At 38.2% G+C, this 26,605-nt stretch overlaps 1 protein-coding gene across 2 annotated transcripts in view; it reads left to right on the top strand.

The window, feature by feature from the left end:
* The window catches only part of ZNF277 (zinc finger protein 277), a 115,987-nt gene that overhangs the window by 77,244 nt on the left and 12,138 nt on the right, over positions 1-26,605 (top strand). For both annotated transcript variants that reach the window (XM_060156829.1, XM_060156830.1), the window contains exons 5-7: positions 12,803-12,894; positions 17,168-17,278; positions 19,294-19,426. In XM_060156829.1, coding sequence (XP_060012812.1) covers positions 12,803-12,894; positions 17,168-17,278; positions 19,294-19,426 — 336 coding nt within the window. The remainder of the gene's footprint in view (positions 1-12,802; positions 12,895-17,167; positions 17,279-19,293; positions 19,427-26,605) is intronic.

Genomic DNA, 26,605 nt, shown 5'->3' with positions numbered 1-26,605 from the left:
TGCTGAGAACACTGGGTTTTATTGTATTTTAAGAAACTGTATTGTGTCATTGATAATCCTTGTTTTAATACAGTTATTCCTGCCTCTACATGCAACTCATCCTCATGTTTCTTTGCCCTACTCCCAGTCTTTCTCCCGAGAACTTGGAGGAAACCTGTGGAAAAGAGCTGGATCCTTTTGTGTCCAAGGCTCCCAGGGACTTAGCCTTTAAAACTTCTTTAAAATTTCAGCTATTTTCTTCCTACTTGCCCTTTTCGTCTCATGCTCTGCCAAAGGTGAAATAGTTCTTGAGTCCCTGCCTCTCTTCAGAGAGCTTGTCACCTTTTGGAATTCAATTTGTCTTTTTGCCTTTTTATTTTTTTTAAGATTTATTTATTTTTATTTATTTATTTAGGCTGCACCAGGTCTTAGTTGTGACACGCAGGATCTTCTTTGCAGCATGCCAGGATCTTTTAGTTACATCATGCATGCAGGACTCTAGTTCCCTGACCAGGGATCGAACCCGGGCCCCCTGCATTGGGAGCACAGAGTCTTACCCACTGGACCACCAGGAAAGTCCCTTGTCTGGTTACCTTTTGAGTTCAGCTTTTTGGAGTCAAAATAAGTTGTGTGGGGCTTCCCTGGTGGCACAGTGGTTAAGAATCCACCTGCCAGTGCAGGGGACATGGGTTCAAGCCCTGGTCCGGGAAGATCCCACATGCCGCAGAGCAACTAAACCCATACACCACAACTGCTGAGCCTGCGTTCTAGAGCCCACGAGCCACAAATACTGAGCCCATGTGCCACAACTACTGAAGCCCACACACCTTGAGCCCATGCTCCGCAACAAGAGAAGCCACCGCAATGAGAAGCCCGCGTTCCACAACGAAGAGTGTCCCCTGCTCACCACAACTAGAGGAAGCCTGCACGCAGCAATGAAGACCCAACGCAGCCAAAAATAAAAATAAAATAAATTTATTAAAAAAAAAAAGACAAACATGATTGGCACAAATTTATCCCAGCTTAGCTTATAGCTACAACAATCAAAAGTTGCATGAGGGCTTCCCTGGTGGCGCAGTGGTTGAGAGTCCGCCTACCGATGCAGGGGACACGGGTTCGTGCCCCAGTCCCGGAGGATCCCACGTGCCGCGGAGCGGCTGGGCCCATGAGCCATGGCTGCTGAGCCTGCGCGTCCGGAGCCTGTGCTCCGCAATGGGAGAGGCCACAACAGTGAGAGGCCCGCGTACCGCAAAAAAAAAAAAAAAAAACAGTTGCATGAAACTCAAATGGTCAACAATAGGGCAATGCTTTAATAAGTTACAGTTTATCCATATATTGGAGTATAATGACAGTAACCCCTGCTCGCCGCAACTAGAGAAAGCCCGCACGCAGCAACAAAGACCCAGTGCAGCCAAAAATAAAAAAAAAGTTGTGTGGGGGTTTTTCTGTTTGTTTTTCTAGGGTTTTTTATTATCCACCTTTTTCTCATTGTAAGGATATTCTCTTGTGGCTTTCCTCATCCTAAGCAGAGTAAAATTCTTCCTCCTTCTGCTTTATTTTAATTAATATCTTAGTGATTAAGTGCCACTTTTGGTTAAAGTAGATGCTTTTCCTCTTTTCATACAATTCAGAAAGACATATACATACATATGTATCTGTCTACTAAAAGAGACAATTGGCTCTACTAACTCGTTGTCGTAAATAAATTCCAAAACCTGTTATTGTTTAGTATCTAATCTTGGACTTTTGACCAAGGTATCAGTGAATATTGTATCAGTAAATTACCACATTTAGTTACCTTGGTATACATTTTGCTAGAAGTTTGTCTTTGGAATATATGCCAGCAAATTATGTCAGTCACTGTCAGGTGTTCTTTGAGTACATTCCTGACAACCCCCCACTCACCCACCCAGTCAGGGCTAGGCAACTGGTGACACCTTCCTTAAAATTTAATCCATGTTAAAAATTGTGACCATGATAAATGAAGTACAACTTTGGAGGCTAGTAATTGGTGTTGGGAGGGTGAGGTAGGGATTTAAAATGATTTTTCTAGGGGACTCTTTTGTCTGGTGTGTGGCTATCCCCTTGAGTCATTTTTGACAAAGAATTAAATGACTTTCCATGTCAACTCCAGTCCACGTTTAGGACTATGCAGTTTTTATAAGAGAGTGTCAACTCAGATGTCTCCTGGTTACCTTCTAAGTCCAGTGGCTCTGCATCCAAGTGAGAGCTTAGAAAAGTAACATTCCAGCTACTTGACTGGAAGGACAAAGTCAAGAATATTATCAACCGATATTTATAAAAACGATGTTCAGGGAAAATTGTTTAGGGAAGTTCATAATTTTTCTAGGAAATCTTAAACTCTCAACCTCTAATCAAGAGGAAGCAGGTATCTGTATTGCATCATGACAGTTCTTATCCCACCCCTCTGTGTTGCTTTCACTAAGTTTTGGGATATGCTTTGGCACGAGAGACAGCTTTGGAGAATCAATATGAGAAACAGTCCATCTTGTTTGGTCTATTTATTCTTGGTATATTGCCCATTATATCACATAGTATACTTATTTTCAATGACTTCTAGCTTCCCAGTGTTAGGCCAGACTTCACAAGACTATCCTCACTTCAAACATCAGCCACAAGTTGGGGGATCCCCAGGCCGCCTTCACTTCTGACCAGCTGGCCACAAATTCAAGGGATTCCCACTAACACCCTCAGTTTCATTAATTTGCAGTAATGACTCACAAAACTCAGGAAAGCAGTACATTTATGATTACAGTTTTATTGTAGAAATAGGTCCAAATCAGAACCAGCCAGAGACATACATAGGGTGAGGTCTGGGAGAGCCCCAAACACAAAGCTTCCATCGTCCCCAGGGATGTATTGCCCTTCTGGCACATCCGTGTGTGTCATACACACAGTATTGGCAACCAGGAAAGCCTACCTGAGCTTTGGTGTCCAGAGTTTTTAATAAAACTTCATTAACCTTGATTGATTGACTAATTGACCACATGGTTAAACTCAAATTCAAGTTCCCCTCCCCTTCCTGAAGTCAGACTGATATCCTGTGGCTCAAAGCCCTAACCCACTAATCATATGGTTGGTCTTTGTGGCATGGCAGTCCCCATTCTGAGTTATCTCATTAGCATAAACTATCAGGTGGAGTCAAAGGGCCCACCAGGAATAACAGAGACACTCCAGCCACTCAAGAAATTCCAAGGCTTTAGAGGTTATCTCCTAGGAACAGGGGACAAAGCCAGCCAAAGTCTTTGTTACACAAACTCCTGTCCATCTGTTTACCTCATCTAAGAAAGCTGATAGCCAAATTTGAGGCCCACCTATAAGTGTGAATGTGTGGGTTTGGGTGTGTATATACGTGTACACGTATACTTCTTTTTATTTTTTATCTTTAATTTATGTGCCCATCCCACACGAATTTTTCTTTCTTCCTTTACTCATTTTTATGCTACATTGTTTTGTAACCACCTGAAATACTTAAATGAAATCATTCCAGATACCTCAGAGATAATATACATGGTTCTAGAAATAGAAAGCAGGAGGAATAAGGAGTTCTACTGCCCTTCTGTGGAGCCTTTGGTCCACTGCTCTCCCTTTATTAGGGAGATTTGTCGTGTTCTTTATTGGAGGAGGGCAACTGGGCTCCTGGACTGAGAATTTCTGGCAGGTTCTGCCATGCTGCTGCCTTTGAGCTAGGTTGGGAGGGAACCTTCAGAGTGTGCGATTTTCTCTCATAGTCACTCATACAGCCATTTAGCCAGGAAACTATTGTGAATCTAATATGTCAGTATCAATAAAATGTTTTTGATATCTGTAATTAATAACATCAGCCTTAGTTTTACTTCCTTATGTTAATGCAAGCTGTTTCCATTGGATTTGTCATTTAAGCATCAGTTTTTTCTTTCCTGTGTACAAATACTTATAAATTGACATTATCTAAATTACTTTTTCCCAAATTGGATGATTTTTATAATTTCCAACCTAACTCACAAATTTCATTTTCTACCTATATGTCAGTCCCCTGTGACGGTGTTGCATGCCATCTGCTATGTCTGCTGTTTCATTAATGTTTCCTCTGCTTCGGCTTATGAATAAAGATAAAAGACTATGCACTGACCCCTTTGCTACCATTCTTGACATTTTAAACCAATTACATAAACATACAGCTTGTTATTATGACTCTTTGCCTAATACCTCAGCTGTATTCTTACAGCTATGGTTTTTATCCAAGCCTATTTTGTAATGAAAATTTTATCTGATTTCGTCAGCTGCTTTGAGAAGTTCCAACGTATAACATCTGTGACGTTCTCTTCATCCCTCTATTCTGTAAATCCATGAATAAAATCTAGTATATCTACCTAGCATGGGATTTTTTAGAAAAATAAAAGCACAAAAATGGTGGCTTGGATTTGCACATCTTTGTGATGCTTTCTATGGATTGTTCTCCTAATATTATATTTTTCTGTTCATAAGTGACTTCAGACATATGCTATGATTAATCCTATCAGATACCAAACTTAAAGGAAGAAAGGAAGGAAGGGCAGGAGGAAAGAAAAAAAATTTGTTCTTGACTGCCCAAGCATCTTCCACCCAGTTTCTTCCTCACTAACGCGTGATCAGCAGCAATCAACATGTGTGCCACAGAAGAAGGAAGTACAGAATCATTAAAGCTCAGTGTTGCTTTGTCACATCATACCAAGTTAGCAGCAGTGGGAATAAGGGTGGAGGGACATAGTGGTGATGTGGCTCTCTTTTACCTAGATCCCTCCTGACTGTTCAAGGGGTCTGAGGAAGTAGAGACCATAGGAAACAGAGCACTTCCATTCAACATTTATTGCTTACTCCTGTCGGTGAGGCACAGTAGGGACTACAAAGATGAACCAAGCAGTTCTGCCCCTTGGCAAGCTTTTTATCTGGTGGGGCACATTACATAAAAGTAGTAAAATTAACAAGGTTTTCCTAGCAGTCATCCATATACTTTAGAAGACCATTATTGAGTTGGGAAAAGTTTCCCTTTACCAGACTTCAGAGCCTAAGTCCCAGGCTGGTTAGTTATTTTGTGGCTTATGATTTAGAGAGTGGGGGAATCGGATGGATGAAAAAAAGATTTTTTTTAAGAGGAAGGGGAGGGGGACAAAGATTTGGCAGCAGGGCACCCAACAACCAAATGAAATGTGTGAACCGATGATGGTCTTGGTGGGAGTTGGGGAAGAGAAGAACATTAAAAGACATTCTTGGGACAGTTGAAGAAATTAAAATATTGCCTGGATGTTACATACTATTTTGGAATTATTATTGATTTTCTTAGGTATAATGATAGTGGCACCATGGTTGTATATAGGAGAAAGTCCTTATTAGAAGAGGGATGCTGAAGTATTTGAGTGAAGTGTCATGAGGTCTGCAGCTCACTCTCTTACTTTCAAATGATTCAACAAAACAGAAGATGTTTAGTGGTAAATATATATGTGTATAGTGTGTGTGTGTGTGTCTGTGTTTGTGTGAAAAGAGAGGGAAGCTGTGGTGAAATGTGAACAATTACTGAATATATATATTGAGTATAGGAATGTTCATTGTACTAGTCTTTCAACTTTCCTGTTTGTGAAATTTTTCATAATAAAAAATGGTAAGAAAATAAGAGACACTGACAGAGTTACATGACTTGAATAGCTTCCAGGTTTACTAACTCGTTTGGCATATCATGACGTAACTGTCAGCAAAGCCAATTTGAACAAATAAATGAGAACTATCTTCTTAATTTACTGAATTGATTACAACAGGATGATGAAAGCTATTATAGGATATAATAGTTGCAGAATTAAAATAATTTCTTTTTCATCTTCACATGATTTATTTTATGTATAAGTAAAATTTGACTAAAAGTATATCTATATATTCCATGTTCCTATATTAAGAAATAATAATTTCCTATTTTATAATGTACAGACAGACATTTCATAGAGTAGGCTTTATTAGAGTAGATAAGAGGGAGGGTGTGTTGCCATTATTTTATTTCTTAATATGTTTAAAGAATAAAACAATAACATTCTACTTCAATATACTTAGTTTCCTTAATTGTTGGATTTAATAATTATCATTCTAGTTCATTTCCTTATCTTGACTTGCATCTCCTGTTTCTCTCAAAAAGTCATCTTAGAAACATGAATTGATAATTATGCTTTTAAGATATATACTTATTAAAAGTATATATACTGTATTAAAATGAAAGCGTTTAAGTGGAAAAAAAGTAAAAACTTGTTCTCCAAATTCCTATCCCATAGCAATCTAAAATTCTGTATGTAACTCTTTATATTTCTAAAAATTATCAGTTGTGAGTTTTTAAAAAAAAACAGCTACTTTAGAACTTTTAAATTAATAACCAATAATAAATTCCATTTTTTAGGATAGTTTACATATACAGTAGTCTATTATCTTTGTTTAAATAAATGTCAACTTACTATTGCTGTGGAAAGGTCTCCATTTTATAGTCTATATGAAGTGCCAGTCCTATATGAGTAAGAGATAATCAATTGTTTTATAAACTCGTCTCCTTTGAGAATTTCATTTTGATTTTCAGGAGAGCATTCACATTTGTAGTGTGTATGTTGTTGCACTGGGGGTGTAAATGTAGTTATCGTGTATTATTAAGAGTCTACTCTAATAAATTGTGTACATGTGACATAAAGAAGCTCCATGTTCTCTTAGTAGAGATGGTTGGGACATAGTTTTCTTGAAGACCAAGCAATGTGGATGTCTATGGAACACTACATACTGTGGTGGCAAAAGAAGATACTTCTAGCACAGAAGTGGTCAGGGTCAGTCCACTTTATGATTTGTAGAATGTTTCAGAAGCAATTTAGAGATCACCAGAACCTAAGTCCTAGAGAAGTGGCATGCTTAAGGCCACATTTAGAGCTAGTTAGTCACAAAACCAGGACAAGAATACACATCTCCTGAGTCCCCATCAGTTGTTGTTCCCACTCACCACAGAGATGTAGTGTTTGAACTGAGCTCTGAAGGATTAGGGAAGAGAACTCCAGTTGGCAAAGATGGGTGAAAAAAAGAGAGAACAGTTACTCCAGACCATTGAGTGGCCTGAGGAATCACAATAAGTAATTGAGAACTGCTATTGAGAAGAGTAATACACAGATTATAGCAGATGTTCTTGTTTTTCCCTGTAACAGAGTTTATATGGAGAAGCAATGCAAGAGAAGGCTTTTAAAAACCTAGAATAGAATCAGGTACAAAGCAATGTGAATGCCATTCTAAAGATTGTGGATTTTATTCAGTAGAAAACAGGGAGCTATTTCATGTTACTTTAAGTACCAGTTCTAATTGTTTCACTTTCAGATATAGTCATTACATATTTATATACTAGGGTTTTTTTTTTTAAGGTCCATTTACAATCAGATTTTGACTTCCATCTCTCTGGACATGCTTTGGATAAACATAGTTTTTAAATGTGTGTGTACAGGGAAAGTCTTTCCTATAAATCTGTCCATCTGGTATCTGGTAACCTCAGTAGATCCAAATAGCACAGAGGACAGAAATCAGAGAAAAAGCATCCCTATGAGGTAAAAATAACTTCCACAAAGCCCATCCAAATACTGGGAGCTACTCTTTCTCAGATACCAAACAAATTTGACTTAATTTTATCCATAGAATTTGATTATCTATTTTTCTTTAGCTGGATTTTAGGAATTCCTATAATCTTGTTCTAGTTTAAGGAGAAAAACAGGAAGTCTATGCAGAGGATAGCAAATGAAAAGGAGGTGTAGATGGCAGAGCCAGTTGGTGGGTACAGAAGTAGACTCACTGACAGTGATGACCATAAAAGAGGGAGAAGGAAGGCCAACCAGAAGAGCACAACAGTTTAGAGTCATTTGTAGGGACAAAGAGATCCTGAAAGTAAATTGATACGTTATAGCACAATATAGTAGTAATTGTTCATAGCAAGGACCTTACATCATACAGAAAAGGTTAAATCATATCTCAAGTTTTGAAAGTAGGGAAAACATGAGAGGTGTCTTGGAAACCATTTTGTGTAAAACTATTAACCCTTTAAATACCAAATTAAAATTTCTACGATCAAGAAAATCGACTTAGCCAGTATACCTCTTTTTATAATTGTCAGAAATTAGGCATGATCACATTTGTATATATTATCTCTCCTGTTATTTTACCATGTTCTAAAGCCTCAAATGCTGAGAAGTAATCCATCTAAGACTGATCTAAATGAAGTTTTTGCGTGGATATTTTGTAAGAAATATTTTTATGTTGCCCTACCTTTCCAGATATCTATCCCCTGGATTCTGAACTTGTTTGTTCACTAAATAGAAAGGTTATTGTTATATGCTATGTGTCTAGATATGCTACAGTGGATACATTCTGAGAAAAAAAAAAGCAAATGTGGTATCCGGATATGACACCAAGTAGCTTTGTAGCTTTAAACAGGTCACCCTAACATCTCTTTGTAGGGAGTTAGTCCGTAGTTTCATGAGGTCCCTTTCAGTTCTCAAATTCTAAAATGCCAGTACTGAGCAGCATTGGTCAGAAGGAAATCTTACTGGAGAGGTTAGATGTGGTTAGTAGAAATAGAATATGTTAATGGGGAGACAGGAAAATAGCCAAGAAGGAATAGGTAGAGTATTCATGTTATTGCAACGACAAGAGTCAAATATGGCAAGAATACAAGTTGGAGCTGAACAGTTACAGTGGAGAATCCAAAGCTGAACTACCTGGTGGCCATGTCCATTTTTCCCAATTATAGAACTCTTTCTTACATTGATGTTATTAAAATGAGAAAAGTCTTATGCAAATGAAATAAACAGAAAGCAGAGGTGAAACAACAAATGGTTTAAGTAGCTCCCCTTGGCAGAAGGTCTGGGAAAGAGTTTAAAAAGAGTTTGTGCAGTGAACAGAAGGCAGATCGTGAAAGAATGAACTTAGATAAAAATGAAAGGAGTTGTATGGAACCTGCCAGATTAGGGACGACACAGGTACTCTAGAGCCCTTGTCTCTCTTACTGTGGTTGTAGGTAGTGCAGATAAACTAGCAGAGAATTCACAGTGCCACCTCATCACCATGTGAGACAAGCTCCAGAATGCGAACAAAAGAACAGCGTGGTTTTAGTTACTTGCCATTAAAAAGTGGCTTCTTGGGGACTTCCCTGGTGGCGCGGTGGTTAGAAATCTGCCTGCCAATGCAGGGGACACAGGTTCGAGCCCTGGTCCGGGAAGATCCCACATGCCACGGAGCAACTAAGCCCATGAGCCACAACTACTGAACCTGCGCTCTGTGAGCCCACGTGCCACAACTGCTGAAGGCTTCACGCCTAGAGCCTGTGCTCCGTAACAAGAGAAGCCACCGCAATGAGAAGCCCACGCACCACAACGAAGAGTAGCCCCTGCTCGCCGCAACTAGAGAAAGCCCGCACGCAGCCAAAGATAAATTAATTTTTTTTAAAAAAAGTGGCTTCTTGCTTTAGTGCCCTGTCTACTCCATGCTCCTTCTAATTCACCAAAATGTAAATTAGGCTCTCCTAAGAAGAATCAATTTATACACAACTTCAGGTGTCTACACTCAGGTTGTGCAATTCAGGGTCAACTGATAAAACTTAAATTGGCCAAAGAAAACTGTAGATGGCTCAGTATCACTCTGGTTTAGACTCACAAATCTGTTATATTTGTGCTGAGTCAAAACCAAGGAAATATTAAGTTGAATAAGATTTTTCTTTAGCCAACTTTGGGTTATATCATCACCAGCCTGAGAAATATGAGATGATGATTTTTAATAAGCATTAACAGGTCTTGTAGGCTGAAAACAGGAGCAGACAGAGAAAGTATTGCTCAGCCTTACTGTGGGATGTTTATAGTGATCTTTATCAAGAGCTTTATCTATTGGGTTTTTGGTTTTGCTGCTACCAAAGTTGTAAATATAGGGCTCTGAAGCATGTTTTCTCTTTTTTAGTCGAACTATACGTTTGTAAAAGTTCGTTTTTCCTTTAATTTGACTTTTACTGTCACTTTCAGTTTTTATGTAAGATTCACTTAAACTTAAAAAGCAATAATTCCCTGGTGGCGCAGTGGTTGAGAGTCCACCTGCCGATGCAGGGGACACGGGTTCATGCCCCGGTCTGGGAAGATCCCATATGCCGCGGAGCGGCTGGGCCCGTGAGCCATGGCCGCTGAGCCTGTGCATCCGGAGCCTGTGCTGCACAACGGGAGAGGCCACAACAGTGAGAGGCCCGTGTACTGCAAAAAAAAAAAAGCAATAATTAAAATTGTCTGATACATCAACCTTACTCCCTTTATTTCTTTTGCTTTTATCTATCCACTTGCTGCCAGCATAAAGCCCTAAACTTCATGAAGTAAACAGTGTTCTTTTATATTTGCTGTGTACCTGAAGTGTTGAGCAAGGTGTCTCCATTCTGTATGTCAAAGCTCCAGCATATTCCAGTGCTGTAATTTCCAGAATCTTCACAGACCCTGGCAACTCCTTTGTAAAGTCTCACAGAGTTCTGCCCTATACATGTACAGCTCAGTATTTGGACCAAGGTAAAAAGAATCCCAGTCCAGGTTTCTTGAGCTCCTCCTCTGCAGCTCTCTTCTTTCTAGTACCTTGTCCCACAAATTCCCCTTGCTTTTGTATCCTGAATGCCAGTCTTTTTTTTCTTCTACACCAAGTGAGGTAGATACATAACCTTCATTTGGGTTTAACTTCCCTATGTTGCAATTTGGAAAACACTACCCAACAGAAAACTGGCAATGTATTATTTTTTTTACTCATCAATCACAGCCATGTGCTATTGTCCATTTTCTTTTTGTGTGGTGGAGGGGGGGGCTGTGTTGGGTCTTCGTTGCTACGCGTGGGCTTTCTCTAGTTGTGGTGAGTGGGGTCTACTCTTCGTCGTGTGTGGCTTCTCACTGTGGTGGCTTCTCTTGTTGCAGAGCACAGACTCTAGGCACACAGGCTTCAGTAGTTGTGGCACGTAGGCTCAGTAGTTGTCACTCGCGGGTTCTAGAGCGCAGGCTCAGTAGTTGTGGCGCACAGGCTTAGCTGCTCCACGGCATGTGGGATCTTCCTGGACCAGGGCTCGAACCTTTGTTCCCTGCACTGACAGGCGGATTCTTAACCACTGAGCCACCAGCGAAGTCCCTATTATACATTTTCTGAAAAAAGGTAAGATATATGAAGCAATTTGTTTTACAGTAGTTTACAAGGGGAGGAGAAGTGTTATATCCATTATTTCATCATGGCTGAAACCAGAAGTTGATTGAATTGATTTTTATCCTGGCAGCTTCTTAATTTTTTTCTTCAGTGGATTAATATTTCTAAATGTTTGGTGATACATTTCCAGAAATGCCACATGGAATTGGTTAAGCTTCTAGATACAAGCTCATTTTTTATGCTGCCCTACAGATATTTACAGAATCAGCAATAAACTTTATGGAGTTCGTGTTTTGAGCTTCACGTTATAAGAATAGCTGGAGAGTCATATGCAGGTGTAAAATAAGAACAGCATAAAGACTTTCTTTTAATTTCAAAGAGTTTTCATATCCATTTAGAAGATAAAAGCAAGCAAAAGAGATGATGGTAAAGCAAGTTACCGGTTATTGGGGAATTGACATCAGGTGAGCTCATTAGTTACCAGGGAAACCAGTAGAGAGGCACACCCCTCAGCGCCCCTTTGATGAGAACAATCACTAGCTGGGACCTGGGGCAAGTACACAGGAAGGTCAGTCATGTGCGTAGGGTATAGGTGAAGCAGGCACTGGTTGGTCAGGGGATGTACAGAGAACAAGAGAACAGCCATCTTGAGTGGCTTGACCATACACTTGCACAATTTGAATTCTGTACATAAATTTCTGATCTAATCCTATAAATAATGCTATGAGGTAATATTTTCATTTTCATCTTAAAGTTGAGAAAATTGAGTATTAAAGATGTTAAATAAAATATTGAGTACAGGTGAGAGCCAGATTCAAATCTAGTTCTATTTGATGTTTCAGAGTCTGAGCTCTTAACTATTGTATTGTAGTCCAGAAATGACTACATGGCAGAAATGGGAATCAAGTTGGACCTTAAAGAACAGTTAATATTTATAAGAGTGAAAAAGCAAAGAGAAATAAAATTACCTCATGGAAAAACAATGTGCAGAAGAACCACCATGAGTAGAATAGGGTGTTACCAATGCATATTTTAAATTATTTGAGTTGGAGAGTAACAGGATAATTGTACATGAAAATAATTTTAAGAAGTTTTTCTAGCAACAAAAGAGAGGATGGATATGATAGAAAAAAAGGATTGAAATAAGGCAGACCCTCTAAGAGACTTACTTATAGTAATCTCATAATGACTGATTAAAGACTGGATTCAGGGTGATGGCATTGTGAATGGTGGAGAGAAGTAATATGAAAGACAGTCCAAGTGAAAAATTGATCAGAACTTGATTACAAACTAAACTGAGAATTACAGAAAGGAGCACATTTTTGCTTTTGGAAGAGAGTGAGGTTGGGAGATGATTAATAAAGACAGGAGGAAGGACAGAGTAGTGAAGAATGGTGAGACCCTATTGACTTCAAGTTTCCTACATAGCTATCCTAATGGTATGTTGTCTGGCATTTAACAGTATAGACTTGGAGTTTAGGTACAAGGACAGGAATGGAGAAATTCAAAATATCATCAGTGTTCACATACTTCCTTTTATGCTTCTACCCCAATTTCCTCCCATCCAGACTATGACATTTTTCATTAGCTAACTATGGATTTATTAAAGATAATATCATATATCTGTGTTTCTGTTTTACAGAAAGAAATTCTGGAACAACAGCAACAAGAGCGAAATGATAACAGTTTTCAAGGCAGTTGTATGTTTTGCAATGAGGAATTCCTCGGAAACAGGTAGCAATTATGTATGTCTTTAAATTTTACTGTTTTTCATCTGAAGACTTACCAAAACATCCACAATGGCTATATAGACTAAGTTCTATGGATTGGCTCAGAACCCTTTCATATATCCACAGTAATTTTTTTTTAATCCACCAGACATCAAAGATGGAATGTAGTTGCTCTAAGCAGAGCAGGGGGATAAATTTTTTAGATGCCAGAAATAGAATTGTGTTTAATGTTGTAGGGCTTTTTAAATTGTCCGACAGGCAAGACCACGTGCAGCAAACTACAACAGACGTGCCCTTCTGTATTAACCTGTTAACGCTAAACCTTTGGCTGGGACTTCCCTGGCAGTCCAGTGGTTAAGGCTCTGTGCTTCTACTGCAGGGGCCACAGGTTTGATCCCTGGCTGGGGATCTAAGATCCCAAATGCTGAGCCAAGTGGACAAAAAAAAATCCTTTAGCAGTTTTTGGTGTTTCACTTTTGAACATTAAAAATGATAAAGATCTAAGGGGGAAAAAATGGGGAATTGGTAATTCTGTCACCAACCCCAACTGGCCCAAAACCAACTGGTGTACTGTAATTCAGTTCTAATGCTAACCACCCAGAGTTAGCATCAGACTCTACAGGTTTAATGGCATCATCCCCAACAAGCCTGCCCACACTTCAGACACCAGCCACAAGTTTAGGGGTTCCCCAGGACACCTGCACTTTTGACCAACTGGCTACGAATTCATGGCTACCCACCAATAATTTGCATAGGTTCATTAATTCACTAGAATGGCTCACAAAACTCAGGAAAGTGTTTATCATAAAGGATACAGATGAGGAACAGTTAAATGAAGAGACACAGAGCAGGGTCTGGATGGGTCTTGAACACAGAGCTTCTATGCCTTCTCCTTAAAGAATCAGGATATATCATCTTCATGGCACATCAGTGTATTTACCAACCAAGAATCTTCACTGAGTTTTGGTATCCAGAATTTTTACATGCTTCATTATGTAAGCATGATTGATTTAATTATTGAACTTAATCTCCGGCCCCTCTCTCCTTTCTGGAGGTCAGGGTGGCTCTAAGTCCCAACCCTTTGATCACATTGTTAGTCTTTCTGGTAACCAATCCCCATCCTGAAGCTTTCTAGAGGCCTACCACAAGTCACTTTATTAGCAAAGGTAATCTGATCATAGAGAAATTCCAAGGATTTTTGAAGCTCAGTGCCTGGAACCAGGGACAAAGATCAGACAAATTTCTTTTTATGCAACAGTAATATTTACAAATGTACATTCACTTAAATATAAGTCATGAAGTTGTAACCTCTAGGAAATGGGAATAGTTTCAGTGACAGCATACAATGGACAATCAGAAAAATATCATTCTCCCACCCACTTGAATGAAAGCAGTCTTTAGTTTCTAAAAAAAAAAGAAAAGCCTAGCACAAACTGACATCGTTGTCTGAAAAACATTGAAGAGGAGAGGGTAGCTATTTGTTTGAATTTAGAAAAGGGTTTGGATGAAGCATCAATGTTGAAAACACCAGTGATGAAGATTTGATTCTCATATAGAATCAGTTAGCATGGAGAAAAATCTGTGCCAAGGTCACTAATTATGCTCTAACCCTGTCAGTTTCAAAGGGCTTTATGAGGATGGCAGTGAGGACCACCTCACTATCAAAAAGTTTACCAAGCATTGCTACTTCTTTTTAGCATGCTGTTTCTGATTTTATGTTAAAACTATTATTAACCTAGTGAGGAGATGTGTGATTATTATTAGGAATCTCTAGTATTAAAAAGCTATAAATATTTTTATATTTATATAAAGTTTATTTTATAAAAAAATTTTATATTTATATAAAGCTTAAGTTTTTATGATAAATGTAGGGACTGATGTGATTTGAAGTATATGTCCATATGATATGAAATTCTGATAATATTGGTATTTCAACTTACTGAATATTGGTGCTCCTATAATTCCTAATATAATCCTCCTGTTATTTTCTACCTGTATCTGTATTCTCTGTTGACTGGGGTGACATGGGAATTAAGTGAACTCCTCAGTAGTTTTGATTGACTATGTCATTGTTCTCTAATAAACGAAATTTTTAAGAAATTAACCAATGACAAAGATAAGCAGCATCTCATTTTTATAAAATGTCCCCTTCTGCAGTTCTTGTTTATGAAAAGGTCAGTTTATAATAAAAGATTAAAGATATAAACTGATTCCAGCTTTGTACGTTATTAGCAATACTTTGGGATTATATTTGTGTCCTCCTAGCCTAGGGACATAAAAAGAATAGAAAGACAAAGGACATGGGTTAATGATAAGGATAGAAGAATAAGTACTTTCTTGCTATCCTACATCTATCTCCCCTCTCCTATACACTTTTGACTCTGGAATGTATGAAGCTATTTCTTTCAATCTTAATCTAAAATGTGTCTCCTGTAAACAGCATATAGTTGGATCATGTTTTTTAATCCATTCTGCTAATCTCTGCTTTTTGGTTGGAGTGTCTAATTTATGTTTAATGTAATTACTGATGAGATGGGATTACTTAGACCATTTTGCTGTTTGTTTTATATTTTAAGTTTCTTTTTTTTATTTCTCCCCTCCATTACTGCCTTCTTTTTTGTTAAATAGATATTTTCTAGTGTACCATTTTTATTCCTTTGTTTCTTTTACTATATTTTTTGAGTTATTTTCTTAGTGGCCCATTCACTATCCACTACAATTCACTGGAGATTACAATTAACATTTTATTTATTTTTTTATAAATTTATTTATTTTTGGCTGCACTGGGCCTTCGTTGCTGCGCATGGGCTTTCTCTAGTTGCAGCGAGCGGGGGCTACTCTTCATTGTGGTATGCAGGCCTCTTGTTGTGGTGGCCTCTTGTTGTGGAGCACGGGCTCTAGGCGTGCAGCCTCAGTAGCTGTGGCACAAGGGCTCAGTAGTTGTGGCTCTCAAGCTCTAGAACGCAGGCTCAGCAGTTGTGGCTCACGGGCCTAGCTGCTCCATGGCATGTGGGATTCTCCCAGACCAGGGCCCAAACCCATGTCCCCTGCATTGGCAGGCGGACTCCCAACCACTGTGCCACCAGGGAAGCCCCTAACATTTTAACTTAAAACAATTAGGTTCAGATTAATACCAACGTAATTTCAACAGTATACAAAAACTTTGCTCCAACGTAGCTAGCTCTTTCCCCACTCCTTTGTGCTACTGTTTTCATACAAACTACATCTTTATACATTATAAGCTCATTAACATGTCTTTAAAATCGTTACTTCATGCAGTTATTTTTACATCAGATATGGGAAGAAAAGATTTGTAAACAATAATTCATTTAATACTGCCTTTTATATTTGACTGTGTAATTACTTTTACTGGAGATTTTTACTTCTTTATGTATGTTTGAGTTACTATCTAGCATCCTTTCATTTTAGCCCAAAGGACTTCTTTTAGTTTCTTGTTGGGCAGGTCTGTTAGCAGTGAATTTTCTCAGGTTTTGTTATCTGGGACCTGTCTTGATTTCATCTTCATATTTTTTCTTGGTATGGGTCTCTCTGATTTATTATACTTGAAGTTTATTGGGCTTCTTCTGTTTGGATTAATGTTTTCCATCAAATTTGGGAAGTTTTTGGCCATTATTTCTTCAAATATTCTTTCTTCCCCTATCTTTCTTTGCCTTTTGGGAATCCTATTATACAGATGTTGGTAGATGGGATGGTGTCTGAGGCTCAATTTATTTTTCTTCATTCTTTTTTCTTCTGTTCCACAGACTAGAAAATCTAAATTTATCTTCAAGTTCATTGGTTCTTTGTTCTGCCAGTTCAGTTTTTCTTTTGAGACCTTCTAGTGAATTTTTCATATCAGTTACTGTACATTTCATCTCCAGATTTGTATGTTTTTTTTTTAATTTCTGTTTTTTTATTAGTATCCTCTTTTTTATAAGATATTATTCTCATACCTTTTTTTGATTCTTTAGACATGGTTTTCCTTAATTCTTTACACATATTCTTATTGTCTGATTTAAAGTCTTTGTCTGACAAGTCCAACATTTGGGCTTCCTCAGCAACAGTTTCTGTTGACTTTCTTTTCATATGATAGTGCTTATATGCATACTTTTTTTATAACATGTCACTATTTCATAGCCCAAATGTGTGTTTCAGTGTTTATTAACCTTTGCTTGTACTTCTAATTAGTGTTGTTATCATTATACAAACAATACTCATGACCTGATTTGTTCCTAGATAAGTTGTAAATAATGCAAATTACTCAAATTTCTTCCTAGATCTGTTCTTTTGAACCATATGGCCAGAGAACACACTTTCAACATTGGGTTGCCAGACAACATTGTAAACTGCAATGAATTTCTGTGTACATTACAGAAAAAGCTTGACAAGTAAGTACTTTTTTATGAAACACGACCTGAAGCTGTCTCAATCTTGGATTCTGTTTTGAATTTTTAAAAATTAATTTAATAGTCAGAAGTAACTCAAGAAATGGAATTTTCTCATTTCTCGTGTTGGAGGAGTTCACATTTTGTATGACAATCCTTATTTTTTGTAGATCATATTGCCTTTTAGTAGTTTTAAAATATAAATGTCTTATATACCAAACAATGTATATGCCATTATAAGGTATGTTATTATATAGGGTATGAAAAATATACTTAACCAGCCTAAGAAAGAGAATGTTATTATTTCCTTTGGATCTCGCTGTGTACCCTTCCTCATTAGTATCTCCCCCAGAAACCACTATTCTTCATTTCGGATTCATAATTTCTTTACTTTTCTCTATAATTTTTCTACACATTTAGTAAAGTAAATATATTGTCACATTGCTAGATGTTATTCAGTTTTATGTGAAACATAACATACTGATTGCATTCTTTTACCTTTTAGTATTTATTCACATTTATATATCATAACACTCCACTTTTCTCAAGGTCATATTCTGGCAACCGTGAGTATCTAGAGTTTAGCTTGTAGAAATAGGGAAGGAAATTCTCTACATCACCAAAATGGCTTTCAAAAATCTATCCTCTTTTCTTTCTAGGAAAGGGCCCAAGATTTTACTCTCAAAACCTAGTTTTATTTATTTAATATAATACTGATGAATGTGGTATCTCAGACCACAACATTTGGAGCAATAACATTGAGAAAGAAATACCCATTATAAAAAGTTCTGAATTCAAATTCTGATATCAACAGTACATTAAAACAAGTCTCTTTACTCTTTTATTGAATGACCATTCATTTATAAAATAATACCAGGTGTACTTTCTAGCAAGATTAGCAGTAATGATATCCCTAATCAACTTATTGCCCATAAATTGTTTACTATAAAAGAATATAGTTACTTCTGTGGCATAAGAAATAATTGAAAGGGTGTTTAGTAAAGATGAAAAAGAATTCAGAATAGAAACAACAACTGATTTCAGTCATTTTGTTGTCGAACCCAAGTTCAGTGCCCAACACACAGTGAGGCCAAACAAACCAAAACATCAGAGTTTTGGTTTTTGAATAAGTTTTCATGTATACTTAGTCTGTGTTACTCCAGAAAGTAGAACTCTAATGGCTGTTGGGTAATCCAGGCAGTATCAACTGTCAAGCTTAGTATGAGAAAGACATTTTGTTAGTAATCTGTTCAAAACTGGTCATTACTGCCTCATTAGGTAATGAATTCCCAGTCAGTGGAAATATTCTAGCAGAAGATACATGCGAATGATAAGATAGTAAAAATAGCACTTACTGTATGCTGTGAATGTGCTAGGTATTTTATTCGTATATATATCAATAAATTAAACATGTATACATACATTTATATTTTGTGTGAATTGTTATCATGATTATGAATTTATGTGCACATATATGTATACATTATCGTAAAAATTCTCTAAAATGTATGTTTTATCATCAGGTTAGCAGAAAATGAGCGGTATCAGAGGCGTCAAGTAACTTGACCACATCCCACAGCTGGCGCTAGGAATCAGACCTGCAAATTAGGTCACAGGATATATCAAACCATGGACTAATTGTTATACTCAATGGAGGCAACCAAAGCTAGTTATCATATATTTATTTGAAGAACATACCTACATTTTCATTTTTAGAATAGGTAATTCGATTAGTAAAGCACCAAAATCATTTTTGGATAATTGCTATCTATATCACAGTTTTAACTAAATAGCCAAGTTGGCCAAGTTAGCCGACTACAAAATAAACCACAGCATGCATCCTCTAAAGCCAAATGAATAAAATGAAAGGGATTCCAGAAGGGTATCATATGCCATTTGAAGATTCTGTGAGTCCTAAAATGAATAAATTATAAGACCCAATAATAATAATAATAAAGGGCTATGCAACAACTATTTCAGAGACTTATTTAATCTCAGCATTTGTGTCTTTCTTGTAGCTTGCAGTGCTTGTACTGTGAAAAGACCTTCAGGGACAAAAATACACTTAAAGATCACATGAGGAAAAAACAGCATCGTAGGATCAATCCTAAGAACAGAGAATATGACCGATTTTATGTCATCAATTATTTGGTAAGGCTTTCTTTTCTCTTCATAAGTTACAATTTGATTGCATATCTACAAACATCAAAATGTAATTGAGGGATTCTTTCAAGCAATGATTATCTTTAAAATGGTTAGTTTACAAAGCGTAAGTTGATTTGATTTGTCTTTGATTTGCCAGATGTTTAGTAAAAAGGTCATGTCTCTACAACTCATAGTGATCTTGATAAAATAAATAAATAAATAACCATACATACCTGGATAGCCATGCATTGCCCCCCATTGATTGTCCATTACCATGAGTACAGGGACTTCTGTACTCTACTCAGAAAACGTTGTTGACTTCTGGATGTGCTAGATGCTATGCTAGATAAATGTTTACAGACAGTCTCTTCACTTATTCCTTTTTCCCCCATTAAAATATCTTCCCGTTTCCCATCAAATAAATAAATAAATAATAAAAATTTGTCTTTGTCATTCTCTTGGGCCAGCTTATTTCTAATGGAAATTTTAGAGAAACCAAGTGATTTCACTCAGCAAGAGGACTTTCATTTTTTGGACTAGTAGGATGGACTAATGGGGATACCATGTCAAAGATTTTAAATACTTTCAAAGCTCTCCTAGCCCAGAAACCTCAGTACCATTTGCTGGCCTCTATAGATTACAGTCCCTTTTATTTAAGAAGACGTATTCAGTTGGAGACAAATGTCCATCTCTACAGGGGCATTTGGAAATTTGAGAAGGGAATTTTGATTAACACAATAACTGGAGAGTGCCCCCAGTCTGCTGATTTTTTTAGGTATACATAACAAAGGACGGAAACTGTTGCAGGAAGGGACACCCCTTCCAGGGCCGAGAGTGGGCTCTTATCTAACACTCAGAAATGTATTGTCCAAGGAGACACACGTGCTGACAAAGCAAGAGACTTTAGTGGGAAGAGGCACCTGGGTGGAGAGCAGCAGAGGGAACCCAGGAGGAGTACTCTGCCACGTGGCTCACAGTCTCAGGTTTTATGGTGATGTGGTAGTTTCCAGGTTGTCTCTAGCCAATCATTCTGACTCATGGTTCTTCCTGGTGGCGTGCACATCTCTCAGCCAAGATGGATTCCAGCAAGAATGATTCTGGGAGGTTGGTAGGACATATGGACTGGCATCTCCTCTCTCCTTTTGACCTTTCTCAGATTCTTCCAATTGGTGGTACTTTGTTAGTTCCATGTTCCTTACCAGGATCTCCTATTGTACAATAAGTCATGCAAGTGGTTATCGTGCCTATCCAGTGTGGGCAGTTTCAGTCAGTGGTTCCCTAACAAAACTACTCATGAAAACAGAGGGAGTTAAGTAGTTCTCCAGTAGAATTGAAATAAAGATCGGCCCTGAACCAAGATGGCGGAGTAGAGGGATGTGCTCTCACTCCCTCTCGTGAGAACACCAGAATCAAAACTAGCTGATGGACAGTCATTGATGGGAAGACACTGGAACTCACCAAAAAAGATACCCTACATCCAAAGACAAAAGAGAAGCCACAATGAGATGGTACGAGGGGCACAATCACAATAAAATCAAATCCCATAACTGCTGGGTGGGTGACTCACAGACTGGAGAACACTATACCACAGAAGTCCACCCACTGGAGTGAAGGTTCTGAGCCCCACGTCAGGCTTCCCAACTGGGAGTCCGGCAACGGAAGGAGGAATTCCTAGAGAATCAGACTTTGAAGTCCAGTGGGATTTGATTGCAGGACTTCGACAGGACTGGGGGAAACAGAGACTCCACTCTTGGAGGGCACACACAAAGTAGTGTGCACATCGGGACCCAGGGGAAGCAGCAGTGACCCCATAGGAGACTGAACCAGACCAACCTGCTAGGGTTGGAGCGTCTCCAGCAGAGGCGGGGGGTGGCTGTGGCTCACTGTGGAAACAAGGACACTAGCAGCAGAAGTTCTGAGTGTGAGCCCTCCCAGAGTCCGCCATTAGCCCCACCAAAGAGCCTAGGTAGGCTCCAGTGTTGGGTTGCCTCAAGCCAAACAACCAACAGGGAGGGAACCCGGCCCCAGCCATCACCAGTCAAGCGGATTAAAGTTTTACTCAGCTCTGCTGACCAGAGCAACAGTCAGCTCTACCCATCACCAGTCCCTCGCATCAGGAAACTTGTACAAGCCTCTTAGATAGCCTCATCCGCCAGAGGGCACACGACAAAGGCAAGAAGAACAACAATCCTGCAGCCTGTGGAACAAAAACCACATTCACAGAAAGATAGGCAAGATGAAAAGGCAGAGGGCTCTGTACCAGATGAAGGAACAAGATAAAACCCCAGAAAAACAACTAAATGAAGTGGAGATAGGCAACTTTCCAGAAAAAGAATTCAGAATAATGATAGTGAAGATGATCCAGGACCTTGGGAAAAGAATGGAGGCAAATATTGAGAAGATGCAAGAAATGTTTAACAAAGACCTAGAAGAATTAAAGAACAAACAAACAGAGATGAACAATACAATAACTGAAATGAAAACTACACTAGAAGGAATCAATAGCAGAATAACTGAGGAAGAATAAAGGATAACTGACCTGGAAGACAGAATGGTGGAATTCACTGCTGCAGAACAGAATACAGAAAAAAGAATGAAAAGAAATGAAGACAGCCTAAGAGGCCTCTGAGACAACGTTAAACGCAACAGCGTTCGCATTATAGGGGTCCCAGAAGGAGAAGACAGACAGAAAGGACCACAGAAAAAATTTGAAGAGATTATTGTTGAAAACTTCCCTAACATGGGAAAGGAAATAGCCACCCAAGTCCAGGAAGTGCAGCAAGTCCCATACAGGATAAACCCAAGGAGAAACACACCGAGACACATAGTAATCAAATTGGCAAAAATTAAACACAAAGAAAAATTATTGAAAGCAGCAAGGTAAAAATGACAGATAACATACAAGGGAGCTAGCATAAGGTTAACAGCTGATTTCTCAGCAGAAACTCTACAGGCCAGAAGGGAGTGGCATGATATACTTAAAGTGATGAAAGGGAAGAACCTACAACCAAGATTACTCTACCCAGCAAGGATCTTATTCAGATTTGATGGAGAAATCAACAGCTTTACAGACAAGCAAAAGCTAAGAGAATTCAGCCCCACCAAACCAGCTCTACCACAAATACTAAAGGAACTTCTCTGAGTGGGAAACACAAGAGAAGAAAAGGACCTACAAAAACGAACCCAAAACAATTAAGAAAATGGTCATAGGAACATACATATCGATAATTAGCTTAAACATGAATGGATTAGGGCTTCCCTGGTGGCGCAGTGGTTGAGAGTCCGCCTGCCAATGCAGGGGACACGGGTTCGTGCCCTGGTCCGGGAAGATCCCACATGCCACGGAGCAGCTAGGCCCGTGAGCCACGGCCGCTGAGCCTGCGCGTCCAGAGCCTGTGCTCCTCAACGGGAGAGGCCATAACAGTGAGAGGCCTACATACCGCAAAACAAAAAACAAAAAAAAAACATAAATCGATTAAATGCTCCAACCAAAAGACAGAGGCTTGCTGAATGGATACAAAAACAAGACCCATCTATATGCTGTCTACAAGAGACCCACTTCAGACCTAAGGGCACATACAGACTGAAAGTGAGGAGATGGAAAAAGATATTCCGTGCAAATGGAAATCAGAAGAAAGCTGGAGTAGCAGTACTCATATCAGATAAAATAGACTTTAAAATAAAGAGTGTTAATGTTAGAGACAAGGAAGGACACTACATAATGATCAAGGGATCAATCCAGGAAGAAGACATAACAATTATAAATATATATGCACCCAACATAGGAGCACCTCAATACATAAGGCAACTGCTAACAGCTATAAAAGAGGAAATCGACAGTAACACAATAATAGTGGGGAACTTTAACACGTCACTTACACCAATGGACAGATCATCCAAAATGAAAATAAATAAGGAAACAGAAGCTTTAAATGACACAACAGACCAGATAAATTTAATTGATATTTATAGGACATTCCATCCAAAAACAGCAGATTACACTTTCTTCTCAAGTGCGCACGGAACATTCTGCAGGATAGATCACATCTTGGGTTACAAATCAAGCCTCAGTAAATTTAAGAAAATTAAATCCTATCAAGCATCGTTTTGGACCACAATGCTATGAGATTAGAACAGGGAAAAAAACGTAAAAAACACAGACACATGGAGGCTAAACAATATGTTACTAAATAACCAAGAGATCACTGAAGAAATCAAAGAGGAAATCAAAAAATACCTAGAGACAAATGACAATGAAAACACGACGATCCAAAACCTATGGGATGCAGCAAAAGCAGTTCTAAGAAGTTTATAGCTATACAAGCCTACCTCAAGAAACAAGAAAAATCTCAAATAAACAGTCTAACCTTACACCTAAAGGAACTTGAGGAAGAAGAACAAAAACCAAAGTTAGCAGAAGGAAAGAAATCATAAAGATCAGAGCAGAAATAAATGAAATAGAAACAAAGAAAACAGTAGCAAAGATCAATAAAACTGAAAGCTGGATCTTTGAGAAGATAAACAAAATTGATCAACCATTAGCCACACTGATCAAGAAAAAGAGGGAGAGGACTCAAATCGATAAAATTAGAAATGAAAAAGAAATTACAACAGACACCTCAGAAATACAAAGCATCCTAAGAGATTACTACAAGCAACTCTATGCCAATAAAATGGACAACCTGGAAGAAATGGACAAATTCCTAGAAAGGTATAACCTTCCAAGACTGAACCAGGAAGAAATAGAAAATATGAACAGACCAGTCATAAGTAATGAAATTGAAACTGTGATTAAAAATCTTCCAACAAACAAAAGTTCGGACCAGATGGCTTTGCAGATGAATTCTATCAAACATTTAGAGAAGAGCTGACACCCATCCTTCTCAAACTCTTCCAAAAAAATTGCAGAGGAAGGAACACTCCCAAACTCATTCTGTGAGGCCACCATCACCCTGATACCAAAACCCGAAAAAGATACTACAAAAAAAGAAAATTACAGACCAATATCACTGATGAATATAGATGCAAAAATCCTCAACAAAATACTAGCACACAGAATCCAACAACACATTGAAAGGATCATACACCATGATCAAGTGGGATTTATCCCAGGGATGCAAGGATTCTTCAATATACGCAAATCAATTAGTGTGATACACCATATTAACAAAATGATGAATAAAAATCATATGATCAAAAAATAATCATATGATCATCTCAATAGATGCAGAAGAAGCTTTTGACAAAATTCAACACCCATTTATGATAAAAACTCTCCAGAAAGTGGGCATAGAGGGAACCTACCTCAACATAATAAAGGCCATATACAACAAACCCACAGCAAACATCATTCTCAATGGTGAAAAAGTGAAAGCATTTCCTCTAAGATCAGGAACGAGACAAGGATGTCCACTCTCGCCACTATTATTCAACATAGTTTTGGAAGTCCTAGCTATGGCAATCAAAGAAGAAAAAGAATAAAAGGAATACAAATTGGAAAAGAAGTAAAACTGTCACTGTTTGCGGATGACATGATACTATACATAGAGATTCCTAAACATGCCACCAGAAAACTACTAGAGCCGATCAATGAATTTGGTAAAGTTGCAGGATACAAAATTAATGCACAGAAATCTCTTGCATTCATATACACTAATGATGAAAAATCTGAAAGAGAAATTAAGGAAACACTCCCATTTACCATTGCAACAAAAAGAATAAAATACCTAGGAATAAAGCTACCTAGGGAGACAAAAGACCTGTATGCAGAAACTTATAAGACACTGGTGAAAGAAATTAAAGAGGATACCAACAGGTGGAGAGATATACCATGTTCTTGGATTGGAAGAATCAATATTCTGAAAATGACTGTACTTCCCAAAGCAATCTACAGATTCAATGCAATCCCTATCTAATTACAAATGGCATTTTTTACGGAACTAGAACAAAAAATCTTAAAATTTGTATGGAGACACAAAGGACCCCAAATAGCCAAAGCAGTCTTGAGGGAAAAAAACAGAGCTGGAGGAATCAGACTGTCTCACTTCAGACTATACTACAAAGCTACAGTAATCAAGACAATATGGTACTGGCACAAAAACAGAAACATAGATCAATGGAACGGGATAGAAAGCCCAGAGAGAAAGCCTCACACCTATGGTCAATTAATCTATGACAAAGGAGACAAGGATATACAATGGAGAAAAGACAGTCTCTTCAATAAGTGGTGCTGGGAAAACTGGACAGCTACATGTAAAAGAATGAAATTAGGACACTCCCTAACAGCATACACAAAAATAAACTCAAAATGGATTAGGGACCTAAATGTAAGACCGGACACTATAAAACTCTCAGAGGAAAACATAGGAAGAACACTCTTTGACATAAATCACAGCAAGATCTTTTTTGATCCACCTCCTAGAGTAATGGAAATAAAAACAAAAATAAACAAATCGGACCTAATGAAACTTCAGAGCTTTTGCACAGCAAAGGAAACCATAAACAAGATGTAAAGACAACCCTCAGAATGGGAGAAAATATTTGCAAACGAATCACTGGACAAAGGATTAATCTCCAATATATATAAACAGCTCATGCAGCTCAATATTAATAAAACAAACACCCCAGTCCAAAAATGGATAGAAGACCTAAATAGACATTTCTCCAAAGAACACATATAGATGGCCAAGAAGCACATGAAAAGCTGCTCACCATCACTAATTATTAGAGAAATGCAAATCAAAATCACAATGAGGTATCACCTCACACCAGTTAGAATGGGCATCATCAGAAAATCTACAAACAACAAATGCTGGAGAGGGTGTGGAGAAAAGGGAACCCTCTTGCACTGTTGGTGGGAATGTAAATTGATACAGCCACTATGGAGAACAGTATGGAGGTTCCTTAAAAAACTAAAAATGGAGTTACCATATGAACCAGCAATCCCACTACTGGGCATATACCCAGAGAAAACCATAATTCAAAAAGACACCTACATCCCAATGTTCATTGCAGCACTATTTACAATAGCCAGGTCATGGAAGCAACCTAAATGCCCATCGACAGACGAATGGATAAAGAAGATGTGGTACATACATACAATGGAATATTACTCAGCCATAAAACAGAACGAAATTGGGTCATTTGTTGAGACATGGATGGACCTAGAGAGTGTCATACAGAGGA

This window comes from Lagenorhynchus albirostris, chromosome 8, assembly GCF_949774975.1.
Source record: "Lagenorhynchus albirostris chromosome 8, mLagAlb1.1, whole genome shotgun sequence".
Classification (NCBI taxonomy): Eukaryota; Metazoa; Chordata; class Mammalia; order Artiodactyla; family Delphinidae; genus Lagenorhynchus; species Lagenorhynchus albirostris.
The sequence above is the reverse complement of the archived record's forward strand: the minus strand, read 5'-3'. Positions and strand labels throughout refer to the sequence as shown.